The sequence below is a fragment of the Pogoniulus pusillus genome, chromosome 2 (genome assembly GCF_015220805.1).
Source record: "Pogoniulus pusillus isolate bPogPus1 chromosome 2, bPogPus1.pri, whole genome shotgun sequence".
NCBI lineage: Eukaryota > Metazoa > Chordata > Aves > Piciformes > Lybiidae > Pogoniulus > Pogoniulus pusillus.
In genome coordinates, this window is record NC_087265.1 from 41,570,336 (window position 1) to 41,596,690 (window position 26,355).

Consider the following 26,355-nt stretch of genomic DNA (forward strand, 5'->3'; position numbering starts at 1 on the left):
TTGTCTTGTTGAATTGTGTGAAGCTGAGAGAAGGTGATATGTGAAGATGATGTATGTATGGAATGATTTTTAGCATTGCTCTTCCTAAAGAGTTGTTTCTCTTCAGGTACTTACTGTTTCCTAGAATCATAGAAGCAACCAGGTTGGAAGAGACCTCCAAGATCATCCAGTCCAACCTATCACCCAGCCCTATCAACTAGACCATGGCACTAAGTGCCTCATCCAGCAGTATTTGATCCACTCACAGGTGTTCTGAAGTCAGAGCCATGCAATCCATAGCAATCTTCTGTTTGAGACACCCTCTTCATTATTCTACCACTTTTAATACCTCTTTCTGCTTGAGGAGCAACACGATGGATTGCGCTGGATTCTACACTTTGTTTCATTATTTATTTGTAAGGCACTTGTGTCAGCTACTCTGTCAGCAAGTCTAATACCATAATCATTCACAAACACAATTTTGGAAGTTAATAGATAAATACTTTCATTTCTTTTACAGATGAGATCATTTCACACTCTTATTTTGAAAGAAGTGGTCAAAGAAAATGGATAGCTATTCAAACTTCAATGGAAACAACCTCTCATCTTCAGTTAATGTGTCTATTTCCTTGCCTGAAGAAGTTGGACTCAATGCCACGAGCGGTACTCCTTCTATGTCAATAAGCAGGCTTTTCCCAGCCTTGTTAGAATGCTTTGGAATAATTCTTTGTGGCTACATAGCTGGAAGAGCCAACATTATCACATCAACTCAGGCCAAAGGACTGGGAAATTTTGTGTCCCGTTTTGCACTCCCAGCTCTACTGTTCAAAAACATGGTGGTACTTAAGTTTTCTAACGTGAACTGGTCCTTCCTGTACAGCATTTTGGTTGCTAAAGCTGCTGTGTTTTTCTTAGTCTGTGTTTTAACATTGTTGGTAGCAAGTCCAGAGAAGCGATTTAGCAAAGCGGGTTTGTTCCCTATTTTTGCTACACAAAGCAATGACTTTGCACTGGGATATCCAATAGGTAAGTATGCTTTCTTCTTTAAAATTATTCTCATTGTCCTATACATGTTTGCAGTATTTATCTATAATTTGAAATTAACTTCTTACCTGAAGTTATAAGCTATTAAAGCCATTTTTTAGTCACATTTCTTAATTTCAGACCAAGTACTTTTTAGTAAGGGCAGAAACCTGTTGGCTGGTATGAATGAGACCGAATTTAAAACAATCCAACTACTGTTTTCTTTATGTTCTTGTCAGACTCTTTTTAAAAAAATATTTTTAAGAAGGATTTAAAATGCATTTCTAAGTTGGTATAAATGACCTTACACTTACAATTTTCCTTGTGGGAAAAATCCTTGCTTTGCAAAGTATGAGTCTGTACCTGTGGTCTCTGAAGTAGCTGTAGTGGATTTTTTTACTGATTGGGCATTGCATCCTGTTTTAATTTGAAGAAAACATCTAGCCATAGTGTTGGTGCCTACTTGTAGCTTAGTATGTATGGCAAACTTTAAATTTGTTCAGAAGAAACTTCATAATTTATATAGCAAATTATGTTATATCCCTTAATCTGTTGTGGACAGTAGATATGCTCTAGGATATAGTCTTGGAAAAAGTCTTTTAAAGGCAAGATTTGTGCTAACTTGCATTTGTGTGTATCAGATCAGAATTTAATGTGGCTGTGGTGCCTTTCTTGGGGTATGTGATTAACAACTAGTCCAGTGGAGCTAAACAATCTATCAAAACACAGAGGCATTTAGAGTATAACTTGTAACTAGTAGGGTAACTGTGTACTTTTGTCCTTGAAGTCTATATTTTTAATTCCTAGCAACATGTTAAATCCCAGTCTACAACACTGTTACTATTTTCTTCCCTTTTGATAAGCAAAATTACTCTTTTTTCTTTTTATAGGTTTTCTTAATGGTCTGTTAATATGCTTTTAGCCATGCTTACTGTGATACTTAAAGTGATCTGGAGTTGTAGCAGACTGCTTGCACCCGCTGTTGTCCAAATCACAGTGCTTTTTACCTGCAATTGGGAGGGTCTTGTGCAAATGTAGCTATCAGTGCTGCCTCTTCCCAGGCTGGCGTGTGGGGCTGGTGTGCAAATGTACCCTGAAAGTATCTTCAAAATACATCTTTAGTGGAAGGCATTGGGCAAGTGTGCACGGATTATGTTTTATTCGTTTGCTACTCTTTGCAAAAAAAGTACACTCCGCCTCTCAAATTCTCTTCAGTTCACTCTTGTCATCTGGAGTCATAGAATCAACCAGGTTGCGAGAGACCTCCAAGATCATCCAGTCCAACCTATCACCCAGACCTATCCAATCACTAAGTGCCTCATCCAGGCTTTTCTTGAACACCTTCAGGGACAGCGACTCCACCACCTCCCTGGGCAGCCTATTCTAACGTCAGATTTCAGTCTAATGTCTAGAATCCAATCTAGACAAGGTTGGGGGGGGGGAAGAGAGAGAAAAAAAGAGAGAGCAGGTTTGTTTTAGAAAAGCAAAAAGCAAGATATTTGGTTACAGAATTAAAAAATAAAGCTACAAAACAGAAGCTTAAACACATGATTCCAGATGATACATAACAACAAGTAGGTCAATATTTTAGATTAGTTGAGGAATTGGCAGTTTTTTTTCTCACTATTCCATGGCAGCATGCTGAGGAGAATCTGGAGAATCTGAGTTTTCCTTTTTTTTCCAAATTTGCTGGGTATGTATAAAAGGCAAATGCAATTGCAAACTATTTATTCCAGAGATGAAAACACCTGATTTCCCTCTGTCATCTGTCAATATTTAGTACTCTTGAGAGAAGTCAGAAGTGTATTATATATGGGGCTGTGAGGATTACATCTTTGTTTCTTGATGCTGGATTAAAATGCCAGTTAGGGTTTCTCTGTATTTTATTTTGAGGTTATCATAGTTCTTTCTACTTTGAATTACTTTCTTGTCAGATTTACTCTTTTTTTCTGTTTTTTTTTTTTTTATCTTTTCATTTTTTCTTTTTAATGTTTTTTCCTTTTTTATTTTTTCCCTTTTTCCACACACTCTCTCCCCCTCCCATGTATAACCTGGTCAAACTGACAACATTTAGTTAACAGTGTTACTGAAATACTGCATCTATAATGCTGTAGGTGCTTAAAGGTTGGGGTCTTTGCTATGCCATTTACCTTTTCCTTTCTTTCATCCCATATTTTCACTAGTGTAAGGTTCACGTTGTCGTATGTGTAGACTTACTTAGTGGCTTCTCTGAAGCATTTGCAGGACTGGACAACAAAGCATGCCTTGCTTATTCCTTCTATATCTGGCGATGGGAAGTGTTTTGAGCAAAATCTGGTCTTTTAATGAAAACAATTTTTTAAGGCTGCATGCTTTGAAATTTGTAAAGGAAAAAATCAGTGTTGACAGATCTGTGTATTATAATAACACTATATAAAAGATGATTTAACTCTTAAACCATATCCTGAGATTCAGCCCATGTAATCTCTTTAATAACCACTATGCAATTTTGTGCTGTTTAATGAAGGTACGTACATGGGAAATTTAAGTGCAGTTTAAGTTTTCAAAGGTCACCATCATTTTTCTCCATTCACTGTTAAAATAGTTCCACACTACATAGTGATGGGGTGAAAAACAAGCAGTACACAGCTTTGCTAGCACACACTCCCCCCACACCTTTCCAACCCCACCAGTGTAGAATTACTATGACAGAAAGCCTTGTTTGTTTGGGTTTTATTAGTGGATGAGATGATATAACCCTGACAGAACAACTTCATCTGCTCTTAGATGTTAAAACAGCAGAAGTGTTGTGTGGATGATGACTCAGTTATCATGACTATAATGGTGCTAATTGTTTTAAGCCTGAATAACTGGTGCACAATTTTATACATAACTTTGAGCACCTGGGATGTCAAGAGTTGAGGCCAGAGGGTAGTTTTTAAATATTAAATTATCTTGGCTTTTCCTTCTTGTCTTTTCTTTTTTCTTCCTTTGGTTCAACATGTGGGCACTTCAATTTAAATAAAAAGAAACTTTAATCAGAGACAGAAGTTGTGGATTATTTTCCACTGTTCCTTAAGAGTTGTTTCTTATGTTGGTTTTTTTTTTTAACCCAATGACTCAATAATTTACATTGGTTCCCCTTTTTGCTACCCAGGAAAATGCACTGTGACTTGTTTGTAGACCTTAACATCATCTGTTAACTATACAGTTTCACTTTGCCAAAAATAATGGTTTGTTTCATATTTTCACTCAGGCATTATTTCTGTGGCTCCAGTTGCAGTTGACTGAGATGAACTTTCTGTATAAAGCAGTAAAAAATATTTCTCTAAGGATTGAGACTTTAGGAAAAAAATACTTACATAAAGTGTCCAGTGTATTTAAAGTGATTTTATTTACCAGGAAATATTTTGTGTTTAAAACTGGCCTATTAAATGCAATAACTAACCACAAACTTGGTACTTCTGTTCAGAAGTTCATTCAGGTTTTCAGGACAGGTTGCTTTTCTATGGGTTCTTTAATCATGACCTATATGAGGAAATGTACCATTAATGCCTCTCCTTCTGTATTGGAATCATCTAGTTGAGAATATAAGGGTTTTTTTTTCAATCTAAAGAAGATACTTTAACAGTAAGGGCTGATTTAGTGCTTAGTAGATCCTGTCACTCCAAATGTTAAAATAATATGAAGGTAAAAATCTTGGGTTTTGAAAAACATAATCATGAGGGGTAAATACCCACAACAGTTGACTGTGTAATGATCTTAAACTTCAGTATTTTGAGCACCAGAAGGATCTAGTAAGTGTATATATGCAGTAGGGCTTCTTTTTTATTATTATTCTTTGTAGTACAAGTAGAATTGTACCTGCACATTAAGATACTTCTGCCTGGGGAAGAATGTGTATCTCTCCAACTAGGAAAAACTGAAATAGAAAGCATTTTTTTGCATATCTCTGAAAATTACTGGAAACAATAACATTCTAAAACAGGTAAAAGAAAACATCCTACTTGAAAAAGAGTGGTTTGGGTTTTTTAATTCGCCCTAGAATAGAATTTGGCATATCTTTCTAGATTCCCTCCGTTATTTTTAAAGTGCTCTTAGCACAAATAAGTTCTGACTTGCCTCAGAAATATGTGGTAGCGAAAGAAAACAAAATCCTGTGATTTAAAGTTTCTTGAAGGACCAGAACTACAGTGACAACTCTGAGTAGTCCCAGGGAATGAACTAATAATTATGTGATAGTTCATTTTTTGTCTTATTTGGCTGTTGCTTTGCTTTTCTACACAATGTAGAAAGATCGCACCTGACATATGCGTTGAAAACTGGTAAAATTCCAGGGACAGGAGACTCCCTTAAGATAAAAAACAATTCATGTCCTGCAAAGGTGCATTTATTTCTCCACAACTTTCATGTTTCTGGAAGAAAAAAAGCAGTTCAGAAAAATAACTCTTTTTTTGGACAGCTTTTGGGATGACTCAAAGGGCACACAGAATTGTTACATTGCTTGCTTGCTTTTTTTTCTGTCAGTGTTGAATATTAAATGCATTGAGTCATTTGCTATCGACGTTGAATCATTAAATACTGTTGGATTGTTCAAGTTTGGTCTTTAATGTGTTCATTAGATCATTATGTTCTAATGATGTTTGGGTGTGCTTCTCTCACTACATCATTTTATACTGATTATAAAGGTAGTTATTTCAGAAGGATAATGGAATTAATATTCTCTAGTCTTTAGAGAGCAACGTTTTATTTGAATGTTAATGTATTTTTGTACTGAAATGTTATCATTCATCAGTTTTTATTTCCTATTTTTTAGTTGAAGCTTTGTATCAAACCACTTATCCAGAATATCTCCAGTACATTTATCTAGTGGCTCCAATATCTCTGATGATGCTAAACCCCCTGGGGTTTATCTTCTGTGAAATCCAGAAGTGGAGGGATAATCGCACTGCGTCACAGAGCAAAATCAAAATAGTGGGCCTAGCACTTCTCAGAGTTCTGCAGAACCCAATTGTATTCATGGTCTTCATAGGAATTGCCTCAAACTTTATTCTTGGCCAGAAAATTCCTGAATACCTTGAAAACTTCCTCGATGGACTGGGCAATTCATTTTCTGGCTCTGCACTTTTTTACCTTGGACTAACGATGGTAGGACAGACTAAGAAACTGACAAAGAGTATGTTTGTTACACTGATCCTTCTCATCACAGCTAAACTGTAAGTTCAGTTTATGTACTTTTATAATTTTGTTCTGTAAATGTTTTAAGCTCTGAACATAATGGGCAGATGGTTTTTATCTCAAAGTCATTATAGTGATAATACATTTCACTTCCAGTATTCTGAATGCGTGCGTCCCAAAGCAAAGAACAAAAATCAGGGGTGCTAAGGCTTCCTGGACTGCCTTCAAGCTGTCTGTCACAAACTGGGTGATTGGGGAATTACTAGCTTAAAGTTTACTAGCTAAATAGTTAGTCAAGAGTGATTTGGTTTTTAAACTAGCTCAATGGCAGATTTTGTAAGAGAAAAATGGGTTTTAGTGTGACCACCTTGCTTTACTGGTGTTAATGTAATTAGCCTGTGTAAGGCTTCTGTAGCGAGTCTATGTGAGAGCTGGAGTATTGATAAAGTTGAACAGAACAGTGTTCATGCAGGGAGTTATTTTTCTGGCCAAAACATTCAACATGAGATACTTAACCTTGAGCCCTAGTTAGACCTCCTTCTGCAAGCCATCTGAAATATTAAGTTTCAAAGCTGCAGACTGACACTATAGTTACTATTACTTTAACAGTTGAAAAGTTAGGGGATCTTATACATTTTTACCTCTCTAAATCTGAACATGTCTACAGAATCAGGGAATGTGCTTCTGTTCCAGAGTTTATTGTCATTTGTACCATTTTGTGAATTGGATTGGTTTTGTTTAGCTGGTAACTAACATAAAATCTTTGAGCAGCTGGTAAATGATAACAGTGAAGGCAATCAGTCAAAGTACTATCAGTATGTTGCCTTTTATAAATAGTGTTCAAACAAACCTTAAGTTTGTTTTGAGTTCACTTTCTGAGTAAGGAAGAGTCTGTTGCTATAGCTTTAGTATTTGTTTTCAATTCTTTTTCTCCTTTCTTTTCAGACTCATGATGCCGTTCCTCTGTAGGGAAATGGTGGAACTCTTTGACAAGAGTGACAACGTAGTCAACCATACCAGTTTATCAAACTATGCATTTCTTTATGGAGTTTTTCCAGCAGCACCTGGTGTCGCAATATTTGCAAGTCAATTTAATATGGAAGTAGGAATTGTATGTAGTTAGCTTCTCCCAGTTACGTACTAATGTCGAGCTTAACTTTGTTCATTAAATAAATGAACAGGCTTAATATATTTGCTTTTCTGTAGTGTAGACTCCCTTAGATTCACTTGTACTCCCTCATTCTCAAGTATTAATTTTATTTCAGATTACTAATTATGCAAAATACTATTTCCTGATATCACAAATGTATTTGTAGTACACATTCATAAGTCCTCATACTTTTCTGATTCACAACTCTAAGAGTAACCAGACTAAACTAAATATGAAGAACTTGTGTTTCTATTGTGAGCTTGTAGTTTTTTGAGTTTGTTTGTGTTTTGTTGAATTTTTTTTTCAAAGATCTTTAAGCTACTTTGTTTCTAGAGGAAAAAACTAAAAATTATGTTGCTGACTTTGCAATGCTGCAATTAATGCTGAAAATTTATGGAGGAACTTATGCTTTGACTGATTCTATTGCCCTTCAGTTAAATTTTGTGATAGAAATGCATTTTACTTTGTTTTTTTATAGCAGAGGGTATCAATTACTTTTTCAACTTGAAAAATTTGTCAACTGCTTCCTTTCTTCCACTTTAAAGTGACATTGAAACATTGCCATTGAATTCCATTGTTTTTAGTGTTAGCTATTTTCTATTTGTTTAGTTGGGGAGGGTGTTGCTTGTGGTTTGGTTTTTTTTTTTTAATAGAAGGAAAAAAAACCAAAAGGACACTAAAAGTAACCCTTACAACATAAGGTTTTGTGCCCAACAAATTCAGGGAATCTCTTCAAAACAGCTCTGTAATGTCTGTAGTGTGAGTAACAATTGGCACTTCCATTGCTGTGCAATTTCTAGAAAACAGAAAGACAATGAGAAGCCAAACCAGAAATGTAAATATATATGGCTTCTTCTCATGAATTGGAGCATGTTAGTATCTGCATAACTGTATGTTTTCTTACTTATGGTGTGACTGTTTGCATGCAAAAGTTAGTTTTAACATTGTAAATCTACCCCTAGCCTGCAGTTATTACTGTATTTGACACCCATTATAAAGCTGCTTATGGATTTACAGCAGGCAGCTCTCTATTCCTGCTATTTCAGAAGCTTTTTTTTCAGTTTAACTGTCTGTATGATATTGATACCTTCTCCCTCAGATTCTAAATAGCAACTCAGTGATTTGATAAGTGTGTAGTTAATGTAAAGGTACAGTTTTTCCACTGGTTGTATTTTTGAAAGCAGATTATTTAACTTGACATCTGATTAGCTCTGTTCCTGTTTCTATTTGACTTTTTGCAGATTACCTCAGGCATGGTGATAAGCACTTTTGTGTCTGCACCTATTATGTATGTTTCTGCCTGGCTGTTGACCATTCCATCTATGGACCCCAACCCTCTGGCATCTGCTCTCCAAAATGTTAGCTTTGACATAAGTATTGTCAGCCTCATTTCTCTGGTAAGTATTGGTGAATTGAAATACTAAAGCACACTGCTGTGCCAGAGTAGTGTTAGTACATAAGCAGCAAATCATGTTTTGGAAGGATGAGAAAGGAGTTAAAAATCTTGATTTAGCTGTGGGTCAGCTGGAAGGCTACACTGTAGAGAAGTATTTCATAAAGTCTTCTTCACAGAGAGAGTGATTTGCCATTGGAATGGGCTGCCCAGGGAGGTGGTAAAGTCACCATCCCTGGAGGTGTTCAAGAAAAGACTGGCTGAGGCACTTGGTGCCATGGTCTGGCTAGGGCTCGTGCTAGGTTGGACTGGATAATCTTGGAGGTCTCTTCCAACCTGGTTGATTCTATGATTCTATTAATGAGTGTTAAGGACAATGTTCAACCTGGAAGTTTTAATTTGGTTTTACTAAGTTCCTTTCCTAGAAATTCTGTTCTTAAAGACTGAGAGTGAGTTGATAGTGCAAAAGTCAAATGTGAATTGTGTTTTGGCTTTATAAGCAGTATGGAACAGTGTATGGGGGGTGGGGGTGTTGTTTTGTTGGTTTTTTTTTCACTTTTTTAAAATTAAACCATCCATGGTGGAGCAGCTTAGAATTTTCTTAAATTGTTTCACTGAAGTCCCCTGGACTTGAAAATATGTGTCAAAGGAAGCAGCCTTTTGCTGTCACAGATAATTTTTGAAGATTCAGGGTAAGGGGTAGGAGTTTTAAATTCTAAATTGCCAGGCTACTTTGTGGTCATTTATGTCCAGGGGACTGACCAGACTTCTATGCTTGAGAGGCAAGTCATTGGTGCTTCCTGGAAATATTTCACCATCATGAGAACACAAAGGTTTTTGGTGTTTTTTTTTCTATTGAACGCTTGTTGCCTTGGGGCTTGTTTGATTATTTTCCCTTGTACGTTACAGATCTGGTCTCTTACTGTTATTCTTCTGAGTAAGAAATACAAACAGCTTCCTCATATGATTACAACGAATCTCCTTGTTGCTCAGGTCAGTGGTAAGAAGAATGCTGTTTTGTGAGTTTGTGGAGTTTTCTTTAACTCTTACAATCTGTGTAGGACAGGAAAATCTAATGTGTCACTTGTCAAAACTATTTATCTGCTTGAAAATATACACTTGGAAGAGATGATAATTGATGCTCATGTTGCTTGTCTGTAACAGCAAAGTTAGTTTCCATATGAGAAAACAAACAAACACTAAAACTATTGAATTACTTTTTCAGTGATATCTCAGGCTATCTTGTCAGATTTCTTCAGGACTAAACCTCTCACATATACAGTATTACTGGGTGAAAACTTACATAGTTATTCGCTGAAGAAAAGTCTGTTGACCTCAGCTTCATATCCATAGAATTTCAGATAAATGTTTTGCATTTAACAAAAGCTTTATGTTTTATTCATTGTAAAACATATAAAGATGATTATTTTTTCTTTGTCTGACTTGCCTTACTCTCAGTTTATCCCAGCTCTATAATTCCTATAAAAAAAAAAACCTCCTAATAGAGTACTGTAGTCAGTGACATAATGGTGATACTGAATTTACTGTTATGAAAACTATCCAGTTCATGGAGCTTATTGTAACCTTGTTATGCTGTGTTCAGTTTTTCTTTTCATCCTGCTTACTCCATTTAAATGATGGCATCTTACCTTTCCAGTTTGTTGCTTGCATTGGAATGGTTGTATGGAATTTTGTTGCTAAACAGAACGACATCACCATGCAGATCCTAGTATTTATATTCCTGTACAGCTCACTTTATAGCACCTACCTGTGGACAGGTATGATTTTTCTAGACAGAACCTGTTTTGTCATATTAATTTATATAATTTATTGTATTAATCAGAGTAGTTGTTCTTTTAGTTGTATGTAGTTCTACAAATAGACTTACTGTCCTGTGATCACAATGACAATGTTTGTTACCTTTCCTCTGAGGAGAGATATTCCAAAAACTGTAAAAGGCAACAAGTTTTTAAACCTATGAGGCAAAGCAATTAGAAGGAAAACCCTTGATTCTCAAGTAGTAGGTAACTAATATGTAGGGGGAAATAAGAAAACAAAAAAGAACCTGAAGCTTCATTTGTTACAATATGTGTTTAGCAAGGATCTTGCTATCCTAACATGTTCTTAAGACATAAATATGTTCTGTGCACTTTCTAAGCATCCAGAAGTGAATGTTTAATATCAAATATCCTGGAATGTCTTCAGTGTTTCATTATTAGTATGATTTTTAAAGACAATAGGTGTTTCCATTTTACTTCCTTGGGCTACAACTAGAAAAACAAGTTTTGTCTCTTTGAAGGTCTGAGAAGAATATCTTAGTTATCCAGCAGGTTACATCATAGAGTTTTTAGACTTCATATTTATCGGTTCCTTTTTAAAAATAAACAAGATCTTTGGTTTGGGTTTCTGTTTTTTGTAGGTTTTCTGTCTTTCTCTTTGTTTCTGTTGAGGAAGACAGAAACAGTGAAGATTCCCATTGGGTTTATTATCATAGCTGGATGGGGGTAAGTTAAATCAGACATTTCCCTGTAAAATTGGTGGTAGCATACTAAATATGTTACATTGTTCATACTTTGCTCTTTCAGAATTCCAACACTTCTGGTGGGAATCTTACTAATTTTTGGTCAATGTAACAACATGACTATTGACTCTGCCTTTTTCTATGGAAAATATCAGGTATGAACATCTTCTGTCCTTATCACTTCAGACTTTTTCCATGTCTAGTATACTGTTGAGAACTTGTGTCCTCTGTTTGCTTCATATGCAAGTAGCTTTCAGTGGAAGTGTAGGCTACTGAATACTTATAGAATGATACAAAAATGCATTTCTGTAATGAACCATTAGGAAAACCTGTTAGAATAAGAACCTTCACAGATATGCAACTATGACTAAGAAAAAGAGGGAGTAGGCTTCCCAGAGAAAAGGCTTAGGAGTGGTAATGAATTGCAAAGCCCTTTTTCTGGTGACTAATTTGTAGTTTTGCATGATAATTATCTACAATTGTTACTATCCATTAGCTAATTAATGGCTTCTGATCTGCAACAGATAGGATCTATGTTACCTTTGTAGCATTAACTGCTGGTACTGTGGGGGACTTCTCTGTACAATCATCAGTTGAAAGCCCCTGAGCCTCAACTGTCATTTTTTCCCAATAAATAGTTAATCTTACCAGAGGATGTTCTAGAATAGAACATGTTTTCCCTCTGTCTTTCTTGTGAATGCAGAGGCCATGACTCTCTTGGGATTAGGCCTGTGGCACTTTCACAATTATTACACAGCCTCAGCGTGGACTCTGGGTATTGGTGGCAGATCATTAGAAGAGAAGTCTAATTAATAGGATGCTCCCCATTAGTGAGAGCATGGAAATTGTCAGAGGGTGACAAAGACACATTCCTCTTTGGAATTAAAAGGTAGCTAAACTTAAACTCTAGCACTAATGATCCTGAGGTTAAAGATGATGACGAGATGTTTATGGCTTGCATGGGAATAGGGGTCCCTGATTAAAAAAAAAACCATACAAAACCAAAACCACCCCAACAAAGCCAAGCAAAGAAAGAAAATCCCCAAACACTTTAGTTACTCAGACAGGGAAAATTAGTCACACTGTGTCCAGTTCTGGGCTCCTCAATTCAAGAGAGATGTTGAGGTGCAGGAACATGTCCAGAGAAGGGTGACAAAGCTGGTGAAAGGCCTGGCTCACAAACCCTATGAGGAGAGGCTGAGGGAGCTGGGGGTGTGCAGCCGGGAGAAGAGGAGGCTCAGGGCTGACCTCATTGCTGTCTACAACTACCTGAAGGGACATTGTAGCCAGGTGGGGGGTGGCCTCTTCTGCCAGGCACCCAGCAATAGAACAAGAGCACACAGTCTCAAGTTGTGGCGGGGAAAGTATAGGCTGGATGTTAGGAGGAAGTTCTTCACAGAGAGAGTGATTTCCCATTGGAATGGGCTGCCCAGGGAGGTGGTGGAGGCACCGTCCCTGGAGGTGTTCAAGCAAAGCCTGGCTGAGGTACTTAGTGCCATGGTCTAGTTGATTAGCTGGGGCTGGGTGCTAGGTTGGACTGGATGATCTTGGAGGTCTCTTCCAACCTGGTGGATTCTATGGTTCTATGTATTGGTTGTTCTTTCAGTGCAAGAGCAGTAAGCACAGAAAACTCTTTTATTTGTATAAGTTTGTTAGAATATTTTGGAAAACACAAAGTTAGAAATTATGTTTTCTTCTATTTGATATTCTAGTGTATTTTCTTTGCTCTCTTAACAGATAATTACCACAGCAGTGATTCTGTTCATCAGTATATTGATGTCAGGTATCTCACTTATGTGCATGAACAGAACTAGGCAAGAGTCAAGCTATGAGGTGCTGAATCCATATTCACCACGTAGCCAAGTGGAGGGAGTTGCGGAAAGGACTGAGAGGAATCAAATTTCAGCCACTGTTCCTCAGTCTTCTGCAGGATCTTCTGCACAACCTTCTCTAGAATCTTCTGCACAGCCATCTCCTGAAAGAGGTAGAGAAAATTAATTTATTAAAAAATACAGGGCTTGGGATACAACAAAACAGTGTTCAAAATGTAATTCTGAACTGGCAAGAACAGTTGCTTATACCTTCAGGTGTTGTATCTAGTGTAGCTGCCTGAGGATTTCTGTTTGTATTTCTAAGGAAAGTTGATGTTGTCATTGTAAGGGTAGGGGAAGCAAACAAAGGAAAAAACATGTATATGGTTTCTGTATAAGTAGTGGTATCTTGATAAGGATATGATAAATACAGTTTGTTGGGCATCTTAGGCTGCTTACCCACTAAAATGTCTCTCTGAGAGTTAATTATATGCCGGCAACATTGCTTCTCAATGTGCCTCTAATCCTCGTTGTCTGTATGTAGCCTTTTTGATCACTCTGACTGAAAGGACTTCTGTGCCTTCTATGTTTCTATATTCAGCACACTGGAAAAATAAGTCTGCCTTTTTCCTTTTGGCTTGTTTTTTTAGCATCCTAGTTAAAGCTGCATAGAATATATTGTTATATTTGGAAAATGAATGATGGTAATGAAGGAAGGTAACTGTCTGTTATCCTGTGTATGCCTAATAGGTTGCTGTTCTTGTCAAACAAAAAATAGTGAATTATCCTGTGCTGGAGAGAACAAAGTGGTGTCAAATTGTGTTGAGAGCAAGGCTCCTCCAATTGAAACAGGTAAAACGGTAGTGTCTGTAATCTTCACAAAGAAACAGTTTGGTCTGTTGTTCTCTCAACTCTACTTGCATACTTGAATTTAATATGAAATAGGAGTTATTAGGCAATATGTTAGGTGTTGGTTCTCTTCCACCTGGTAGTTATTAGTAATTGTGCAGTGCTCAAGGTGGACAGTTGTTTTGGGTTTTTACCACTAAGCTACTTTAACAAGTCCTTCCAAATATTCAGACTTCACCTTTTGATCACTGCCTTGTTTGGATACTGAGAAGTTGAATGCATAACCCTGTTTTCCCTCAAGTTTTCCACACAAACATACTTTTTAAAGTTCTCATATTCATGTCTTCTGTAAAGGTCTTTAAAGACTTCATTGTAATCATGCACAGGTTTTAAATGAGAAACCTGAATGATATCTAGAGGAGCAAGCACTTACTGAAGATTAGATCAGATGTCTATACTGCTGTACTATTCATGTCTAAGGGAGAGAGACGGAGAAAGCTGACTAAAGGGGCCTTTAGAAGTCACTTAAATAGAAAAAATGGATCAAAGTGACTGATGGAGAACTGCATGTTAGGCCCTTTCTTATTGTGCATCACTTCCAACAACCAAAGCTAGCTGTGGGGCAACCTTTCTCTTTTTCCTATTTTCTTCATCTTGTTTTGGTGTTGGTTTTTCGTTTGGTTTTGTTTTGTTTTCATTGTTGCAGCCTTACAAGGAAGTTCATATCCTTACCCTTTGCTTGGATGCAAAATTTCACACTGAAACATAGTTATGTCTCCTCAAAAATGCTAGCTCTCCACCTATTGCAAACTATTTTATCTATTAGGTAATTCTGGCAAGCATCATAAGAATGTCTTCCAATGATAGAAGGCGGCACTAGTTGAATTTTCCTACCCTAAAAGATAAGGTAGAAAATATCTTCTGATTGAGTGGAAATTTTTTTCAGCCTACTGAATCAACACTTCAAAACTGTAAATCAGTAAAAGCAAATTGTAATAGGTACCTTGTGTAACTTTGGCTGAAACAATTATTAATCCTGAACTGCTATGACAGGTATCTGATGCAAATTCGTGTATGTGCTTGCCAGGACGTTTTTCACTGCCATCTAGAGGAAGATACTCAGAATTCCTTAGAACTCTGTAGCTGGAAGATAAGCAACCATTGTCTATGTGTATTTTGTTCTTTTGATTGAGAGAATTATGACAGTGTTCTGATGTACCATGTTAAAACGCAGCAGTAGAGCTGAAATAAATATGGTCAACTGTCTGATCTGGAGTTCTACAACACTAGAATACAGAGAAAAAACAGTAGAGCTGATGGTATATTTGAAATATTTGTTCCAGAAATAAATCAGAAGTTTTAGAAGTGTTCTGAGTAATGGCTGTTTTAAAATTCTTCCTAGTAGCCTTTTCTAAATACATATCACAAGTTAAATTGATATTAAATCTTTGATAGAAAGGCAAAGTTGACTTCATTTGAGGAGCACATGTAAGGTACTGTTTCGTTAAGAATAAATAACATGAACAGATTATTGTCAAAGCTAATATTAAATTGTGTGTGTGTTTGTTCAGTACAGATACTCACAAGGTAATTTAACTCAGGAAGTTACACTAAAGATTTGGCTCATGGAGTTTCTAAGTTGGAAGCCTAAAGAAATCTTTTGTTTGTCTTTCAGCTGATCAGTGTGTAAATCAGTGCAGTGCTCAAACCTGTGTATTGGCTCAGGAAGAACAGCTTCTACAGACTGGAGACAAACAGCTGGCCAGACACGTGCTACTGTGCTTACTTCTTGTTGTTGGCTTATTTGCTGTAAATACTTTTTTCCTCTCCATATTGTTCAAGTCATTAAGGTGAAATGATTTTTAGGAAACCTATATAGGCAGTCCAGTGGAAGTCTTCCAATTACTCATGTAACAATACATAAATTAGAGGCTTTACTTTGGTCTCTTGCTGGAAGAGGAGTATCATAAAATTATTTTTTCTGGGTCACACCATAGACTAAGTGCAAGTTAAGATTATATTAGCAAGCATGCCGTGCTGGAGTACCCTAAAAGGAAAAAAAGTGGAATGGTATCTTTTGGAAATCAATTCATCACTACCATCCCTCTTATCATTTTTCTCAAAAGCTAATCTTCTGCAGAAAATAATCAATTTTTTTTTAAAGTGAGTTCTGCTTCTCAAGGAGACTACAAAAATGGTTTCATCTATTCTTGCTGATGTTTATAACCGATTTTGTTGTTTTGTTGGTGTTTCCAAATGTCATTATTAACTGTCCCAGTTGTAGCTGCTTCGAGTGTGAAACAGCAGAATCTAAGGCAGTAGGGATATCATTTGAGTTCTTAACTGTGGCAAAGATGGAAGCAATTCTCTCTGTTTGAATGTAATGCTCAAAGTTGAGCTTCTTGTGGATGACAGTAGTGGAAGAGGGTTTTTTTTTAATCTGGCTCAAATATGTGATATTGTGAAGCAAAATAACATAGCTATGTAGTGAAATAGCTACTACTATTCTATTAAGTTACAAAAAGAAACTCCTATTTCCTAGATGAAATATTTCATGCTCATTTTGAATATTTTTTAATACCTGTTATATTTAAGAGATGTTACAAATACCTTTATTATAGTTGTGGCTGAATGGTTACATACATACTATGAAATAAGACCAGTTATTTTACAGCCTTTACACCCAAACAGGTTAACTCTGGAGGATTTTGAGGTACTGTCAGGCATCTAAAACAGCTGAGGTGGTATGTGCTTCAGCTTAACACAATCTTAACTATGCAGAAAATATGTAGAAAGCAATGGACTCAGTTAAACAGGTCTGAAAACAAATACTGCAAATCTGCTGGGCTAACATTGCCTGTGTTAGGTTGAATCCCTAAGTATGCTTAAGGCAAGTGCCTTACGTCAGCATGCAAAGAGGCAGGATCTCTGCACTGGTACATTTTGCATTATTTTGTTTTAAAACAATCCCCCTCCCTTCTTATTTGCCTTTATCAGAATCAGTTGTTAAATTAAGACAGTGGAAATTGTGCAAGAATCTCTTAGCATGTGAAGAGCAAGAAAGTGGGTTTGATTTTTAACAATTGGATCAGATTTATGTGTTTGGTTTGGGGGGTTTTTTGGCTTTTTTTTTCTTAACAGAATCTTTCTAGTTGTTTGTGGTGGCTGTTCAACCAAGAACCTGGAAGGCTGTACGTGGAATTGCAGTTTTTCTGCGCTGTGTTTAATTTTGGCCAGGTAGGTATCAATGTTTGTTCTGAAAATGAGTTTGATAGTGGATGTTGCAGCAGATGCTATCACAAGCACTGTAAATTCAAGTCCTCAAACAATGCTGAAGTTGCTAGCTATTTGTTTTGCCTTTTTTTTTTTGTCAAACCTTTTCTTTTGGTAGCTTTCTTACTGTGTTGTGTATCTCTTAGTGCATGGACATTCTCAAAGGTACAAAGGTCAACTGAATACCAAATGCCTATGGAAACTGTATAGGATTTTAGGCCTTTTTTGTACCAGTCTTGCTTCTGTGTTGTTACACAGGTAACTAAATAGGTGCAAGATGGCTAAGTGGATACTTTAACTATAAGCTTTTAAGTTGTTATCTCTTCAGTTTCAGTTACAGCACCATTAACAGCTGACAGAGGTATGATTAGTCCAGCTGCGCATGGCATACTTCAGTGCAAAATGACACAGGGTAGCTTTGCTTATCTGTGAAGGTGAAAGCAAGACAGTGTTGATACACATACCAGAGATCCATGGACAGGTGTGCCCACAAGACACACTGCAGTATCAAGCAGTGATACTAGTTTAGAGACAAATGCTGCACAGAAAAATAGTTAACTAGAGAGCATTCTAGCCTTCAAATTAGAATAAGTCAGTTATTTCTTGACAGTAAGGAAGACAAGTTTAATTACCTGGCTCTGTAGAGATAGACAGTTATCCTAACGTGTCTGTGTCACAGCATTAGTTTTACTAAACTGTTTTTTGAAGAGTTTCTTTGGTGGGCTGTTAGGTACTAGTCTGTCTTTTAAGGCCCAGATGAAAAAGCAGAAATAAATGCCTTTTGAATGCTATCTAGAGAGACAGAGTTTTCATGTGTGTTTTTGCAGTGAGTTTTTAACATTTTGTTTCTGTTCATTAGGAACCAAAGTTTGCTTAATGTTGCCTTTTCTATGTTTTCTTTTCCTCCAGGGTTTCATTTGCTTTGGCATTTTTGGCTTGGATAAGCATTTAATCATTCTACCATTCAAGCGAAGGTAAAGAGAATCTTTACACTTAACACCTATAAACTTAATTATTAGCAATAATAATTTTTAAGGTATTGAGTGTTTAGTGCTATTGTATTTAATTTTCTATTTGCTCACTCTAGGAATTTCTTTCCTCTCCTAGTTTTGGGGAGCTAATTGCAGTTCACTGTGCATGAGTTTTTACTGCTGTCCTAATAACACTCCCAAAGAGTTCCCACAGGTTCCCTATAGAGAGTCTTTAGTAAATTACGGTGAAGAATGTGATTGGATCAGCAAGATGATGGATCTTCAGAAATCATTTCACCTAATAAATTAAAGCTTAGATGTGAATGCTGAATCAGATTCTGTCATCACTGTTTTACAATCCAATATTTATAATCTCATGCAAGTATGTTGTGTGGATAGACACTTTCTCTGTGGAGGCATAAGCTCTCTGAAGTCATCTTTAACTTAGAACTGGCTGTAGTGTGAATCCAGCAACATGTGCTGGCTCCCAACTACTTGTCCTCTGCCTAGAATAAAATTTCTCAGTGTGCAAAGGCCATATAGGTACGTTGGGAACATTGTATGTAAAGCATTTGGCACAACCCCCCTAAAACAGTTGTGATAAGCCTTCCTAGCTTCCTATGAGTTCTGTTCTAATATTTGCAGTTTGATTAAAAGTGCCTCTGGTTAATTTATTGGTTTATGGGTTTTTTTGTTTGGTTTTTTTTTTTCCTTCCTTTTAAGACTTGAATTTTTCTTGGGAGGAAGAGAAGCAGCAGGGCATAGTGATCCCTCTGTACCTGAGGAAATCAGGATGACCTGTCAACAGTTTGTTCGTTATCATAAAGATCACTGTGTCAAAAGTATTGTCAGAGGCAGAAGGTAAGGCTCTTCCTTGCACATAGAACCTGTTGCAAAGGTCATAGCTCACCTATGGAAATAGTTAAATGCAGTTTAGTCTGCCTGTGGATGATTCTTGTTGTGGAGTATTTATTCAAAGCTTAAGGTAAGGATGAAGAATTTAGCAGTAACAGAGAAATGTTTTTAGCCTTACACTGAAACACTGGTGTGACAATTACATTATCCCATCTAGATCTTAATTATTAAAAGTTTTGTGTGTTTAGTGCATTATTCCAGCATTTAGCTGGAGTTCAGGAGAGAAAATCTTTCTGAAGAAAGGCAGATGGCACTGCCTGTAACAGAGTGCATGTGTCTGTGAGTTGGGTCAAACCTGAAAAAGTTTGGTTTGAGATATGGAGGTGTCAGTACTTATATGGCTAAATGTTTACTAATCAATAGCTTTACAGGATGCAAAACCATTGTTAACTGATGCCACTGTATTCAAAGGCCACTCAATATGGGAGATTATAGTATTTTTAGAACCTTTACACCTTTTGGGTTCATAGAGTTTCTTTAGTTTATTCCTCTTGTGAGGCCTAAACCTCAATTGATGAGATCAGCAAAGGTTTCAGAGACAAATTATGACACTAAAATCAAAGATTATGCATTCTGGTATTGCTTCTGTTTGCATTTCTCTTTTCATCCACTTAAAAGAGAAACAAGAAAAATATTCTGTCTTTAGTTACTGTATGAAATGGAGACACAAAGAAGAGTTCTAGCAGGACACTTCACTTTTTCTTGTCGTGTGAGCTTTTAAGCAGAAGTAGTTTGCTGGGGTGGGGTGGTCTTTTAATGGCCATGTAGTCCAAAACCACATTCCAGAATAGGTTTTGACAACATCATGATTTCATTCAGCCTCCTCAGAAGTCGTTAATGCTCCATAGAAAATAAAGTAGTAAAGTTATCCACTTAGGAAAAATTAACTATGGCAGTTTAAAGTCTTGCTTTTTTCATGCCAGGCAGAAAAGATATATCAGAAAGTGTTTGAAATAGGACAGCTTTTACAGATGCACTTCACATGCCTCTGCTGCTGCTGTGGCTTCTTGGACTTTGGGATGTTCATTGGGTTGTTTTGTGGGTTTTGTTACTCATATATCCACCTAAGAATACATGAAAACATGGCATTAGTTGCTTCACTGCTTTAGTGTTCGTGCAGAACTGGTTTCATGTCTTATTTCTCCTTATGAGTTAAAAGAAAGCATTTATCTTTTTTATTTTAAATATTCATCTAACTTGATCCTAACCTCTTTGATTTAAACATACTGTAACTGAGAACTTGCAATCATGGCTATTTATTTTAATTTTTTGCTTCTCTGCTAATAGGTGTTAACAATTGCTCTGTGTTACTGCTGCTTTTAACTTTAAAAAAAAAAAAAAGTGTGAGTTTTGCTGTCTTGTGTAGCTGTTAATCATCTTCAGAAACCCCAGGCTTGGGTTCCATAGAGCAGATCTTAGACACCCAGAAACATTCATTGCTGCAGGTAAATTCATGAATGGTATTTTTACTGCAACTAGGTAGATGTTAGTGGCATTGCCTCCTGAAAATGTAAAAGAAAATTAGTTTAGTCTTGTTGTAAAGGTTTTGTTTATTCTTAGTACTGGCCATATGGTAAATGTTTAACTGGGTGCTCAAGTGAAATGTTTTTGGTTTACACTATATGTAAGCAGGTAGTGTAGTGCCTGTCTAAAGCTATTAGAGAAATTATAAAACAGAATTAAAGGGCAGATTGGGTCCCTGTTGCTGCAGGAGTGCTGTATTCAAGCCAGGTATTTTGTTGCAGAAGTAACTATCCAGAAAATAGAATCATATTGTGTGTCTCTCTAGGAAAATTGTTACTTATGCTCACTGATGTTTATTTCATGTATGCACAAGCCTAAAATAACTTTGTGCCTGCTTCTTGCTGAACTGTCTGTACAAAAAGGTAGTGAACGTTTGCATGTCCCTAATACACAAAACTTGCAAATGCTCTTCTAACATGCTCTTACCTATCATGATGTCTTTCCTTGTTTCCTGCTGTTTTTCCTTGCCTTTCCCTATCGTGCAGTGATGGTACCAGATTTACAGAACATGTGGGTGAATCATTCCTTTGACATACAGGTGTGGTGCGAAGATCTCTACTGGCATCTTCTTTGGCTGTGACCTGGTGAACTGGCTCATGCAAGTTGGCCTTGCCTCTGACCGTGGTGAAGCTGTGATGTATGGAGACAGACTGATGAAAGGAGGCATCATCCAGCATATCACAAATGAATTTGAGTTTCGAGATGAATATTTGTATTACCGCTTTATTCCAAAGAGATCAACTCCAGCTGAGAGTCATTGACCTAAGCAGGTAGACAGAGGACAGGCAAATAGGGGTGAGTGTGACTACCTCTTCTGCCTTCACTGCTGAAATGTGCAGTATTTTTCTCTTGGGGCTCTCAGAAAGTTGTGGGTTTTTTTTTTAAAGTTAAGAGATGTGGTTCTAGTTGCATCTGCTCTGAATGAAGTGGTAGCAACCAATATTTACTGAGCGTTCCAACCCAAATGCAACTAGAACGAAGTAGAGATGCTCTGGTCCTGGAGCATTTTTTCCATTTGGAATGAAACACATAGTGGAGTATGTGTCACTGCCATATTAGAGAGGCATTATAACAGCAGCTTCAGTGACTGCTGCCACAAGTTAAACAAAAAAACCCCAAACAAAATGTGAACAAAAGAGATGTTGCTCTATATTCTCCATGTTTTAGTGTGATAAAGCATCAAGGTTTATGGTCACCCTTCCCCCTAACTTCATAGAAGGAAGATTTCTTCCATCATACCCATTTTTACTATTCTCCTCTTGTCTAACACCAGAAACCTTTTCTAGCTGTTTACACCTCAGATCAGGTGGGTTTTTTTTCCTTAAAGATAAAATCCTCTGTTTGTAAAATTAGAATTGTTGTGAAGATAATTCTGATGTGAGAGGATTAAAATGGAGGTAATACTGAGTGCAATATACTACAGTTTTGTACAAACTTACCAAATTTTAAGGCCCTATAAAAATATCCATAGCTCCCACTGTGGTAAGAAAGAATTCCCATAAAATGGAATTTCATCTTAAATAATTATTTCTGATGTTTTGCCTTGTGGTGGTCAGAGCAGCTTTGTCAAGACTAGATTTTTTATTTCTCCCCCCAGTTTAGCTCAGAAGTGCCAGCTGCAAATAAAGAAGTTATGGAAACCTTGACTTACACAGGTATCCTAGACAAAACAAGAATTATCAATGTTTTAAAAATTAAATACAATGACTTTAAAATCTATTATGTAAAGAATCCAAACTGAACATCCAAGTTAGGGTTCAGAGTAGCTAGAGAATATTTTCAGTATTGGTTGTTGGAACACAGGTTTCTAATAAGCCTCAGGTATCCTCCTATGATGTTGAAATACCTGCTCAAATGTCACTCAGATTCCCATGCACTAAAGGCAGAAACTGTATCTTCTGCAGTCTGATAGCCATTATGCTGTTGCTTTAAAAGTGCAGGAACAGCATTTGTATACCTATATAAAAAATTTATATAGTGAGGGAAAGAAACCTAGGTATTAAAAATAGATTTGCTCAAGCAAGCACATGAATAACTCTTGTCATCCTGTTTTTAAAAGTCCCTTCCCTCTTTGTTTTTTTTTTTCCTGTTTATAGTACACAGATTTGTACTGCTTATGCATCTACTTTTTTATTAAAAATTAGAAGTGATTTTAGCAGCCTAAACTACTGTTCAAGAAAACATTGTTTTATAGTAGCTATAACTCCATGCAAGGCATGTTGGAAAAATAATTTCTTTTTCTGTCAGTCTTACTGCACTCCTACAGTGTGGACAGAAACAACTGCATCCTACCACATACATATGCTACATGAGCTGACATAATGTAATGATTTCCAGTAACAAAATAATTGAGAGCTGTATCTGGCTGTGGCCACAAAGGAAAACAATAGAGTATTTCCACTGCAACTGCATAAGATGAGTACATCAAATACCGTGAAATAATTGGATAAATGTAACTTAAGAGCAGAAGCCATGAGTATGTCTGGCTTCTAAGTACTGGAATTTCTCAATAAATCTGTTACTTGATTTCAGAGTTCTGAGCTTTGATGTGATGTGAGGTTTGGGAGGGTTATGTGTGCGTGTTAAGATTGACAGCAGATGTTTTTCTGAGAGATTTGTTGAAGTGGCTCCTGGTTTTCAGACTTGATATTTCTTAAATCCACCCTTTATGCCTTTAAAGTAGGCAACAGACTTGTTAATGGGTGTTCACAAAAAGATATCAATTTTCATCTAACAGCCTAGACAGATCTTCTTAAGATCTTAAAATGTTTCACATTGTCACATACTTACCAATTACTGGTGGTTTTTAATCCTTCAAATGTTCCAGAAGTTGATCTTGGGTCAGTTTTACAGTCCTCTGCATAGCCTTTGTTCTTGCATTCTTGTCTTTCTCATTTTCATCTCGAAGTCCTGCCTCTGCCACCCTTTCTATGATGGCTGTGCTATTTCCTAGCTTTGAACACAATGTATGTGTTTTAAGTAAAAATAGCTCAAAACTTTTGCTTAGAGAAGGCTCCCTGTTACAAATGTGATGAAGAGAACAGCTGTACTTTGCAGCAGACACCAAATTCTATTAGATTAACTGGTACAAGATTGTGACTAGTAGCAACATACCTGTTAGTCTGATGAAAGCCTATGATGGTTGGTAAATGAGCTAGGAATTGAATATGGGACTAGTGCCCTGGTTTTAACTCAGCTGGCAGCAGAGTCCCAACAGCGGGTCCCACGTGGTGTACTCGAGCACAAGCCCTATGAGGAGAGGCTGAGGGAGCTGGGATTGTTTAGCCTGGAGAAGAGGAGGCTCAGGGGAGACCTTATTGCTGTTGACAACTACCTGAAGGGTTGTTGTAGCCAGGAGGGGGTTGCTCTCTTCTCTCAGGTGGCCAGCACCAGAAAGAGAGGACACAGCCTCAAGCTACGCCAGGGGAAATTTAGGCTTGAGGTGAGGAGAAAGTTCTCCACTGAGTCATTGGCTACTGGAATGGGCTGCCCAGTAGAGTCACCATCCCTGGGGCTGTTCAAGGCAGTATTGGACGTGGCACTTGGTGCCATGGTCTAGCCTTGAGCTCTGTCGTAACAGGTTGGACTTGATGATCCATGAGGTCTCTTCCAACCTTGGTGATACTGTGTGATACTTTGACCATTACGCTCTTGCCTGAGCAGCAATATCTTGCCACAGTTCAGTTGCCCAGATGGGTTTACCTCTGCACTGTCAGTTGTTTTTTGTTCCATTGGTGTTGCCACCATCCAAGAGCATCGAGATAGAGCATTGGCCATTGTTCTCACTCAGCAATATCTAAAGCCAGATGGATGGCTTTCACCCTCTCTGCAAACTGACTCGATTCACTCTCCCTCCACAGCCCTCCACTTGTGATGCTTTCCCACAGTGCAGCAGCCCTGTCAGTGAACAGGGCCTAATGCTTTTCATTATCTGGCAGTTTGTTGTATGGGGGAGCCTCTGTGGCATCTGTCGCCTCTGTTCTCTCTGGTGGCCTGTCTTGCCATTTTATCCCTGAAAACTGGGTCTGTGGTGCAGGTCCCTTAACCTTGCTCTACTTTATAGTGATCTCAGCCTTCAGGAAAATCTGGATTATTTTCTTCCCTTTTCTCACAAACTTCTCCTGCTGAGTCTCCCCATGTGATGATGTCACCCTCTTCCAGTACAGTCCATGGCAAATGGTGAGGCTGTGTTTCCATCCCTGAAGCAGTCAATTCCAGGCACACTGGATATCTCTTCAGGTAAAAGCAAACCGTGGCCTGCATTCTGGTGCTCTGGGAATGAAGAAAAATGCCTTTGACTCCAGCTGGTACTGGAGCTCCTGCATGTCTGGCACTCATTGCTGGTGTAACCTTGTTCAGAGCATGGTAGTCCACCGTCAGTCTGCATTCACCACTGGATTTCTGCATTGGCCATATGGGGCTGTTGAATGGTGAATGAGTTCCAGTGATCACCTCTCACCTGTACAGTTGTTGAATTAGTTTATAAATAGGGGTCAGGGAAACCTGACTGGTGCAATACTGCTCCCAGTGCACCACTGCAGTGGTGACTGGCACTTGCTGATCTTCAACATCTAGCAGCCCCACCACGAGAGGGCCCTCTGAGAGACCAAACAAAGCTATCAGCCATTTTCTTTCTTCTATTTCCAAGGCAGCTATACCAAACACCCACCAGTATTCTTTGGGATCCTTAAAATGCCTTCTCCTGAGTTAGTCTATACCAAGGATGCACAAGGCCCCATGACCAGTCACAATGGGGTGTTTGAGCCATTCATTCCTGGTTAGGCTCACCTCAGCTTCTACCACGCTCAGCTGCTGGGTTTCCCCTGTCACACCAGGAATGTAGATAGATTCTGCCCCCTCGTAGTTTGGTGGTGCCAGAGTACACTATGCACCTGTGTCTACTAAAGCCTTATACTCTCATTGTTTTGATGTACCAGGCCATCTGGTCCATGCAGCCCAACAGACCCAATTGTCCCTCTCCTCTACCTCTAATCCTGATTGGAATTGCTTGCATATTGTAAAAATGTCGTAGCGATCTCATCAAGAGGATCAGAAGCAATATCAATCTGTCTGCTCATTCTGTGAGATTTTTCACTGGAAACTGGAGCAGAGTTCTTCTGAGAAGGGATTTTTTTCAGCTCACACACTCATGCAGTTAGAACTGAAGTGGACTTTCCATCTCGCTTCTTCATGTCCTCGCTCTGGTCACGTAAGTAAAACCAAAGGATACACTGTGGTGTGTGCTTCCCAGATTCCCTCTCTTGCCTGCTTCTAATAGCTGAAATACCAGACTGCACAGGTGGGGAGTAAGAAATGTTCTTTTGGATTCATTTAACCCCTCAGGACAGTTCCTCCATGGCTGAAATGCAGACCTGTACATTAGAAGAGAGACATCCCTCAAACGGACAGAGCAGGCTAACCACAGGAAGTCTCAAGATGTGAGCATGATGTTCCCCTATCCTGTCCCTCATCCCTCCCAGTGGGTCCAGTCAGCTTAAACCAATACAACTAGGTACTTCTGGAAGCCAAGAATACTTTTAAGTGCTTTAGAAAGCAGCTCTTTTTTTCCTGATAGATATTTGCTTCCATCAAGGCTCACTGGCAAGTTTTAAAACAACTGACAGTTTGGTGTGTCAGCAGTTGATGTGTGAATTTTTGGTGGTTACAAATACCTTTTGCTTTAAAGATCTGGTCAGCAGTGCAGTGAGTTCTTTTATTTTGAAGGTGGATTTGTCTGGGATAAATCTCAGTTACCCTTGTAAGGTATAGTTCATGAAAGCATCTACTGA

General features: G+C 37.8%; 1 protein-coding gene across 1 annotated transcript; it reads left to right on the forward strand.

Annotated features, from left to right (window-relative positions):
* The first annotated feature begins 533 nt into the window (after positions 1 to 533).
* Positions 534 to 23,097, forward strand: GPR155 (G protein-coupled receptor 155). Its single transcript, XM_064162488.1, has 15 exons — positions 534 to 1,005; positions 5,798 to 6,197; positions 7,105 to 7,270; positions 8,551 to 8,706; positions 9,612 to 9,695; positions 10,360 to 10,480; positions 11,122 to 11,206; positions 11,288 to 11,378; positions 12,961 to 13,207; positions 13,785 to 13,886; positions 15,559 to 15,692; positions 17,025 to 17,120; positions 18,066 to 18,130; positions 18,851 to 18,988; positions 21,105 to 23,097. Exons 1-15 carry the CDS (start codon positions 546 to 548, stop codon positions 21,325 to 21,327), a joined length of 2,568 nt encoding a protein of 855 aa, XP_064018558.1. The 5' UTR covers positions 534 to 545; the 3' UTR covers positions 21,328 to 23,097.
* Positions 23,098 to 26,355: the final 3,258 nt, after the last annotated feature.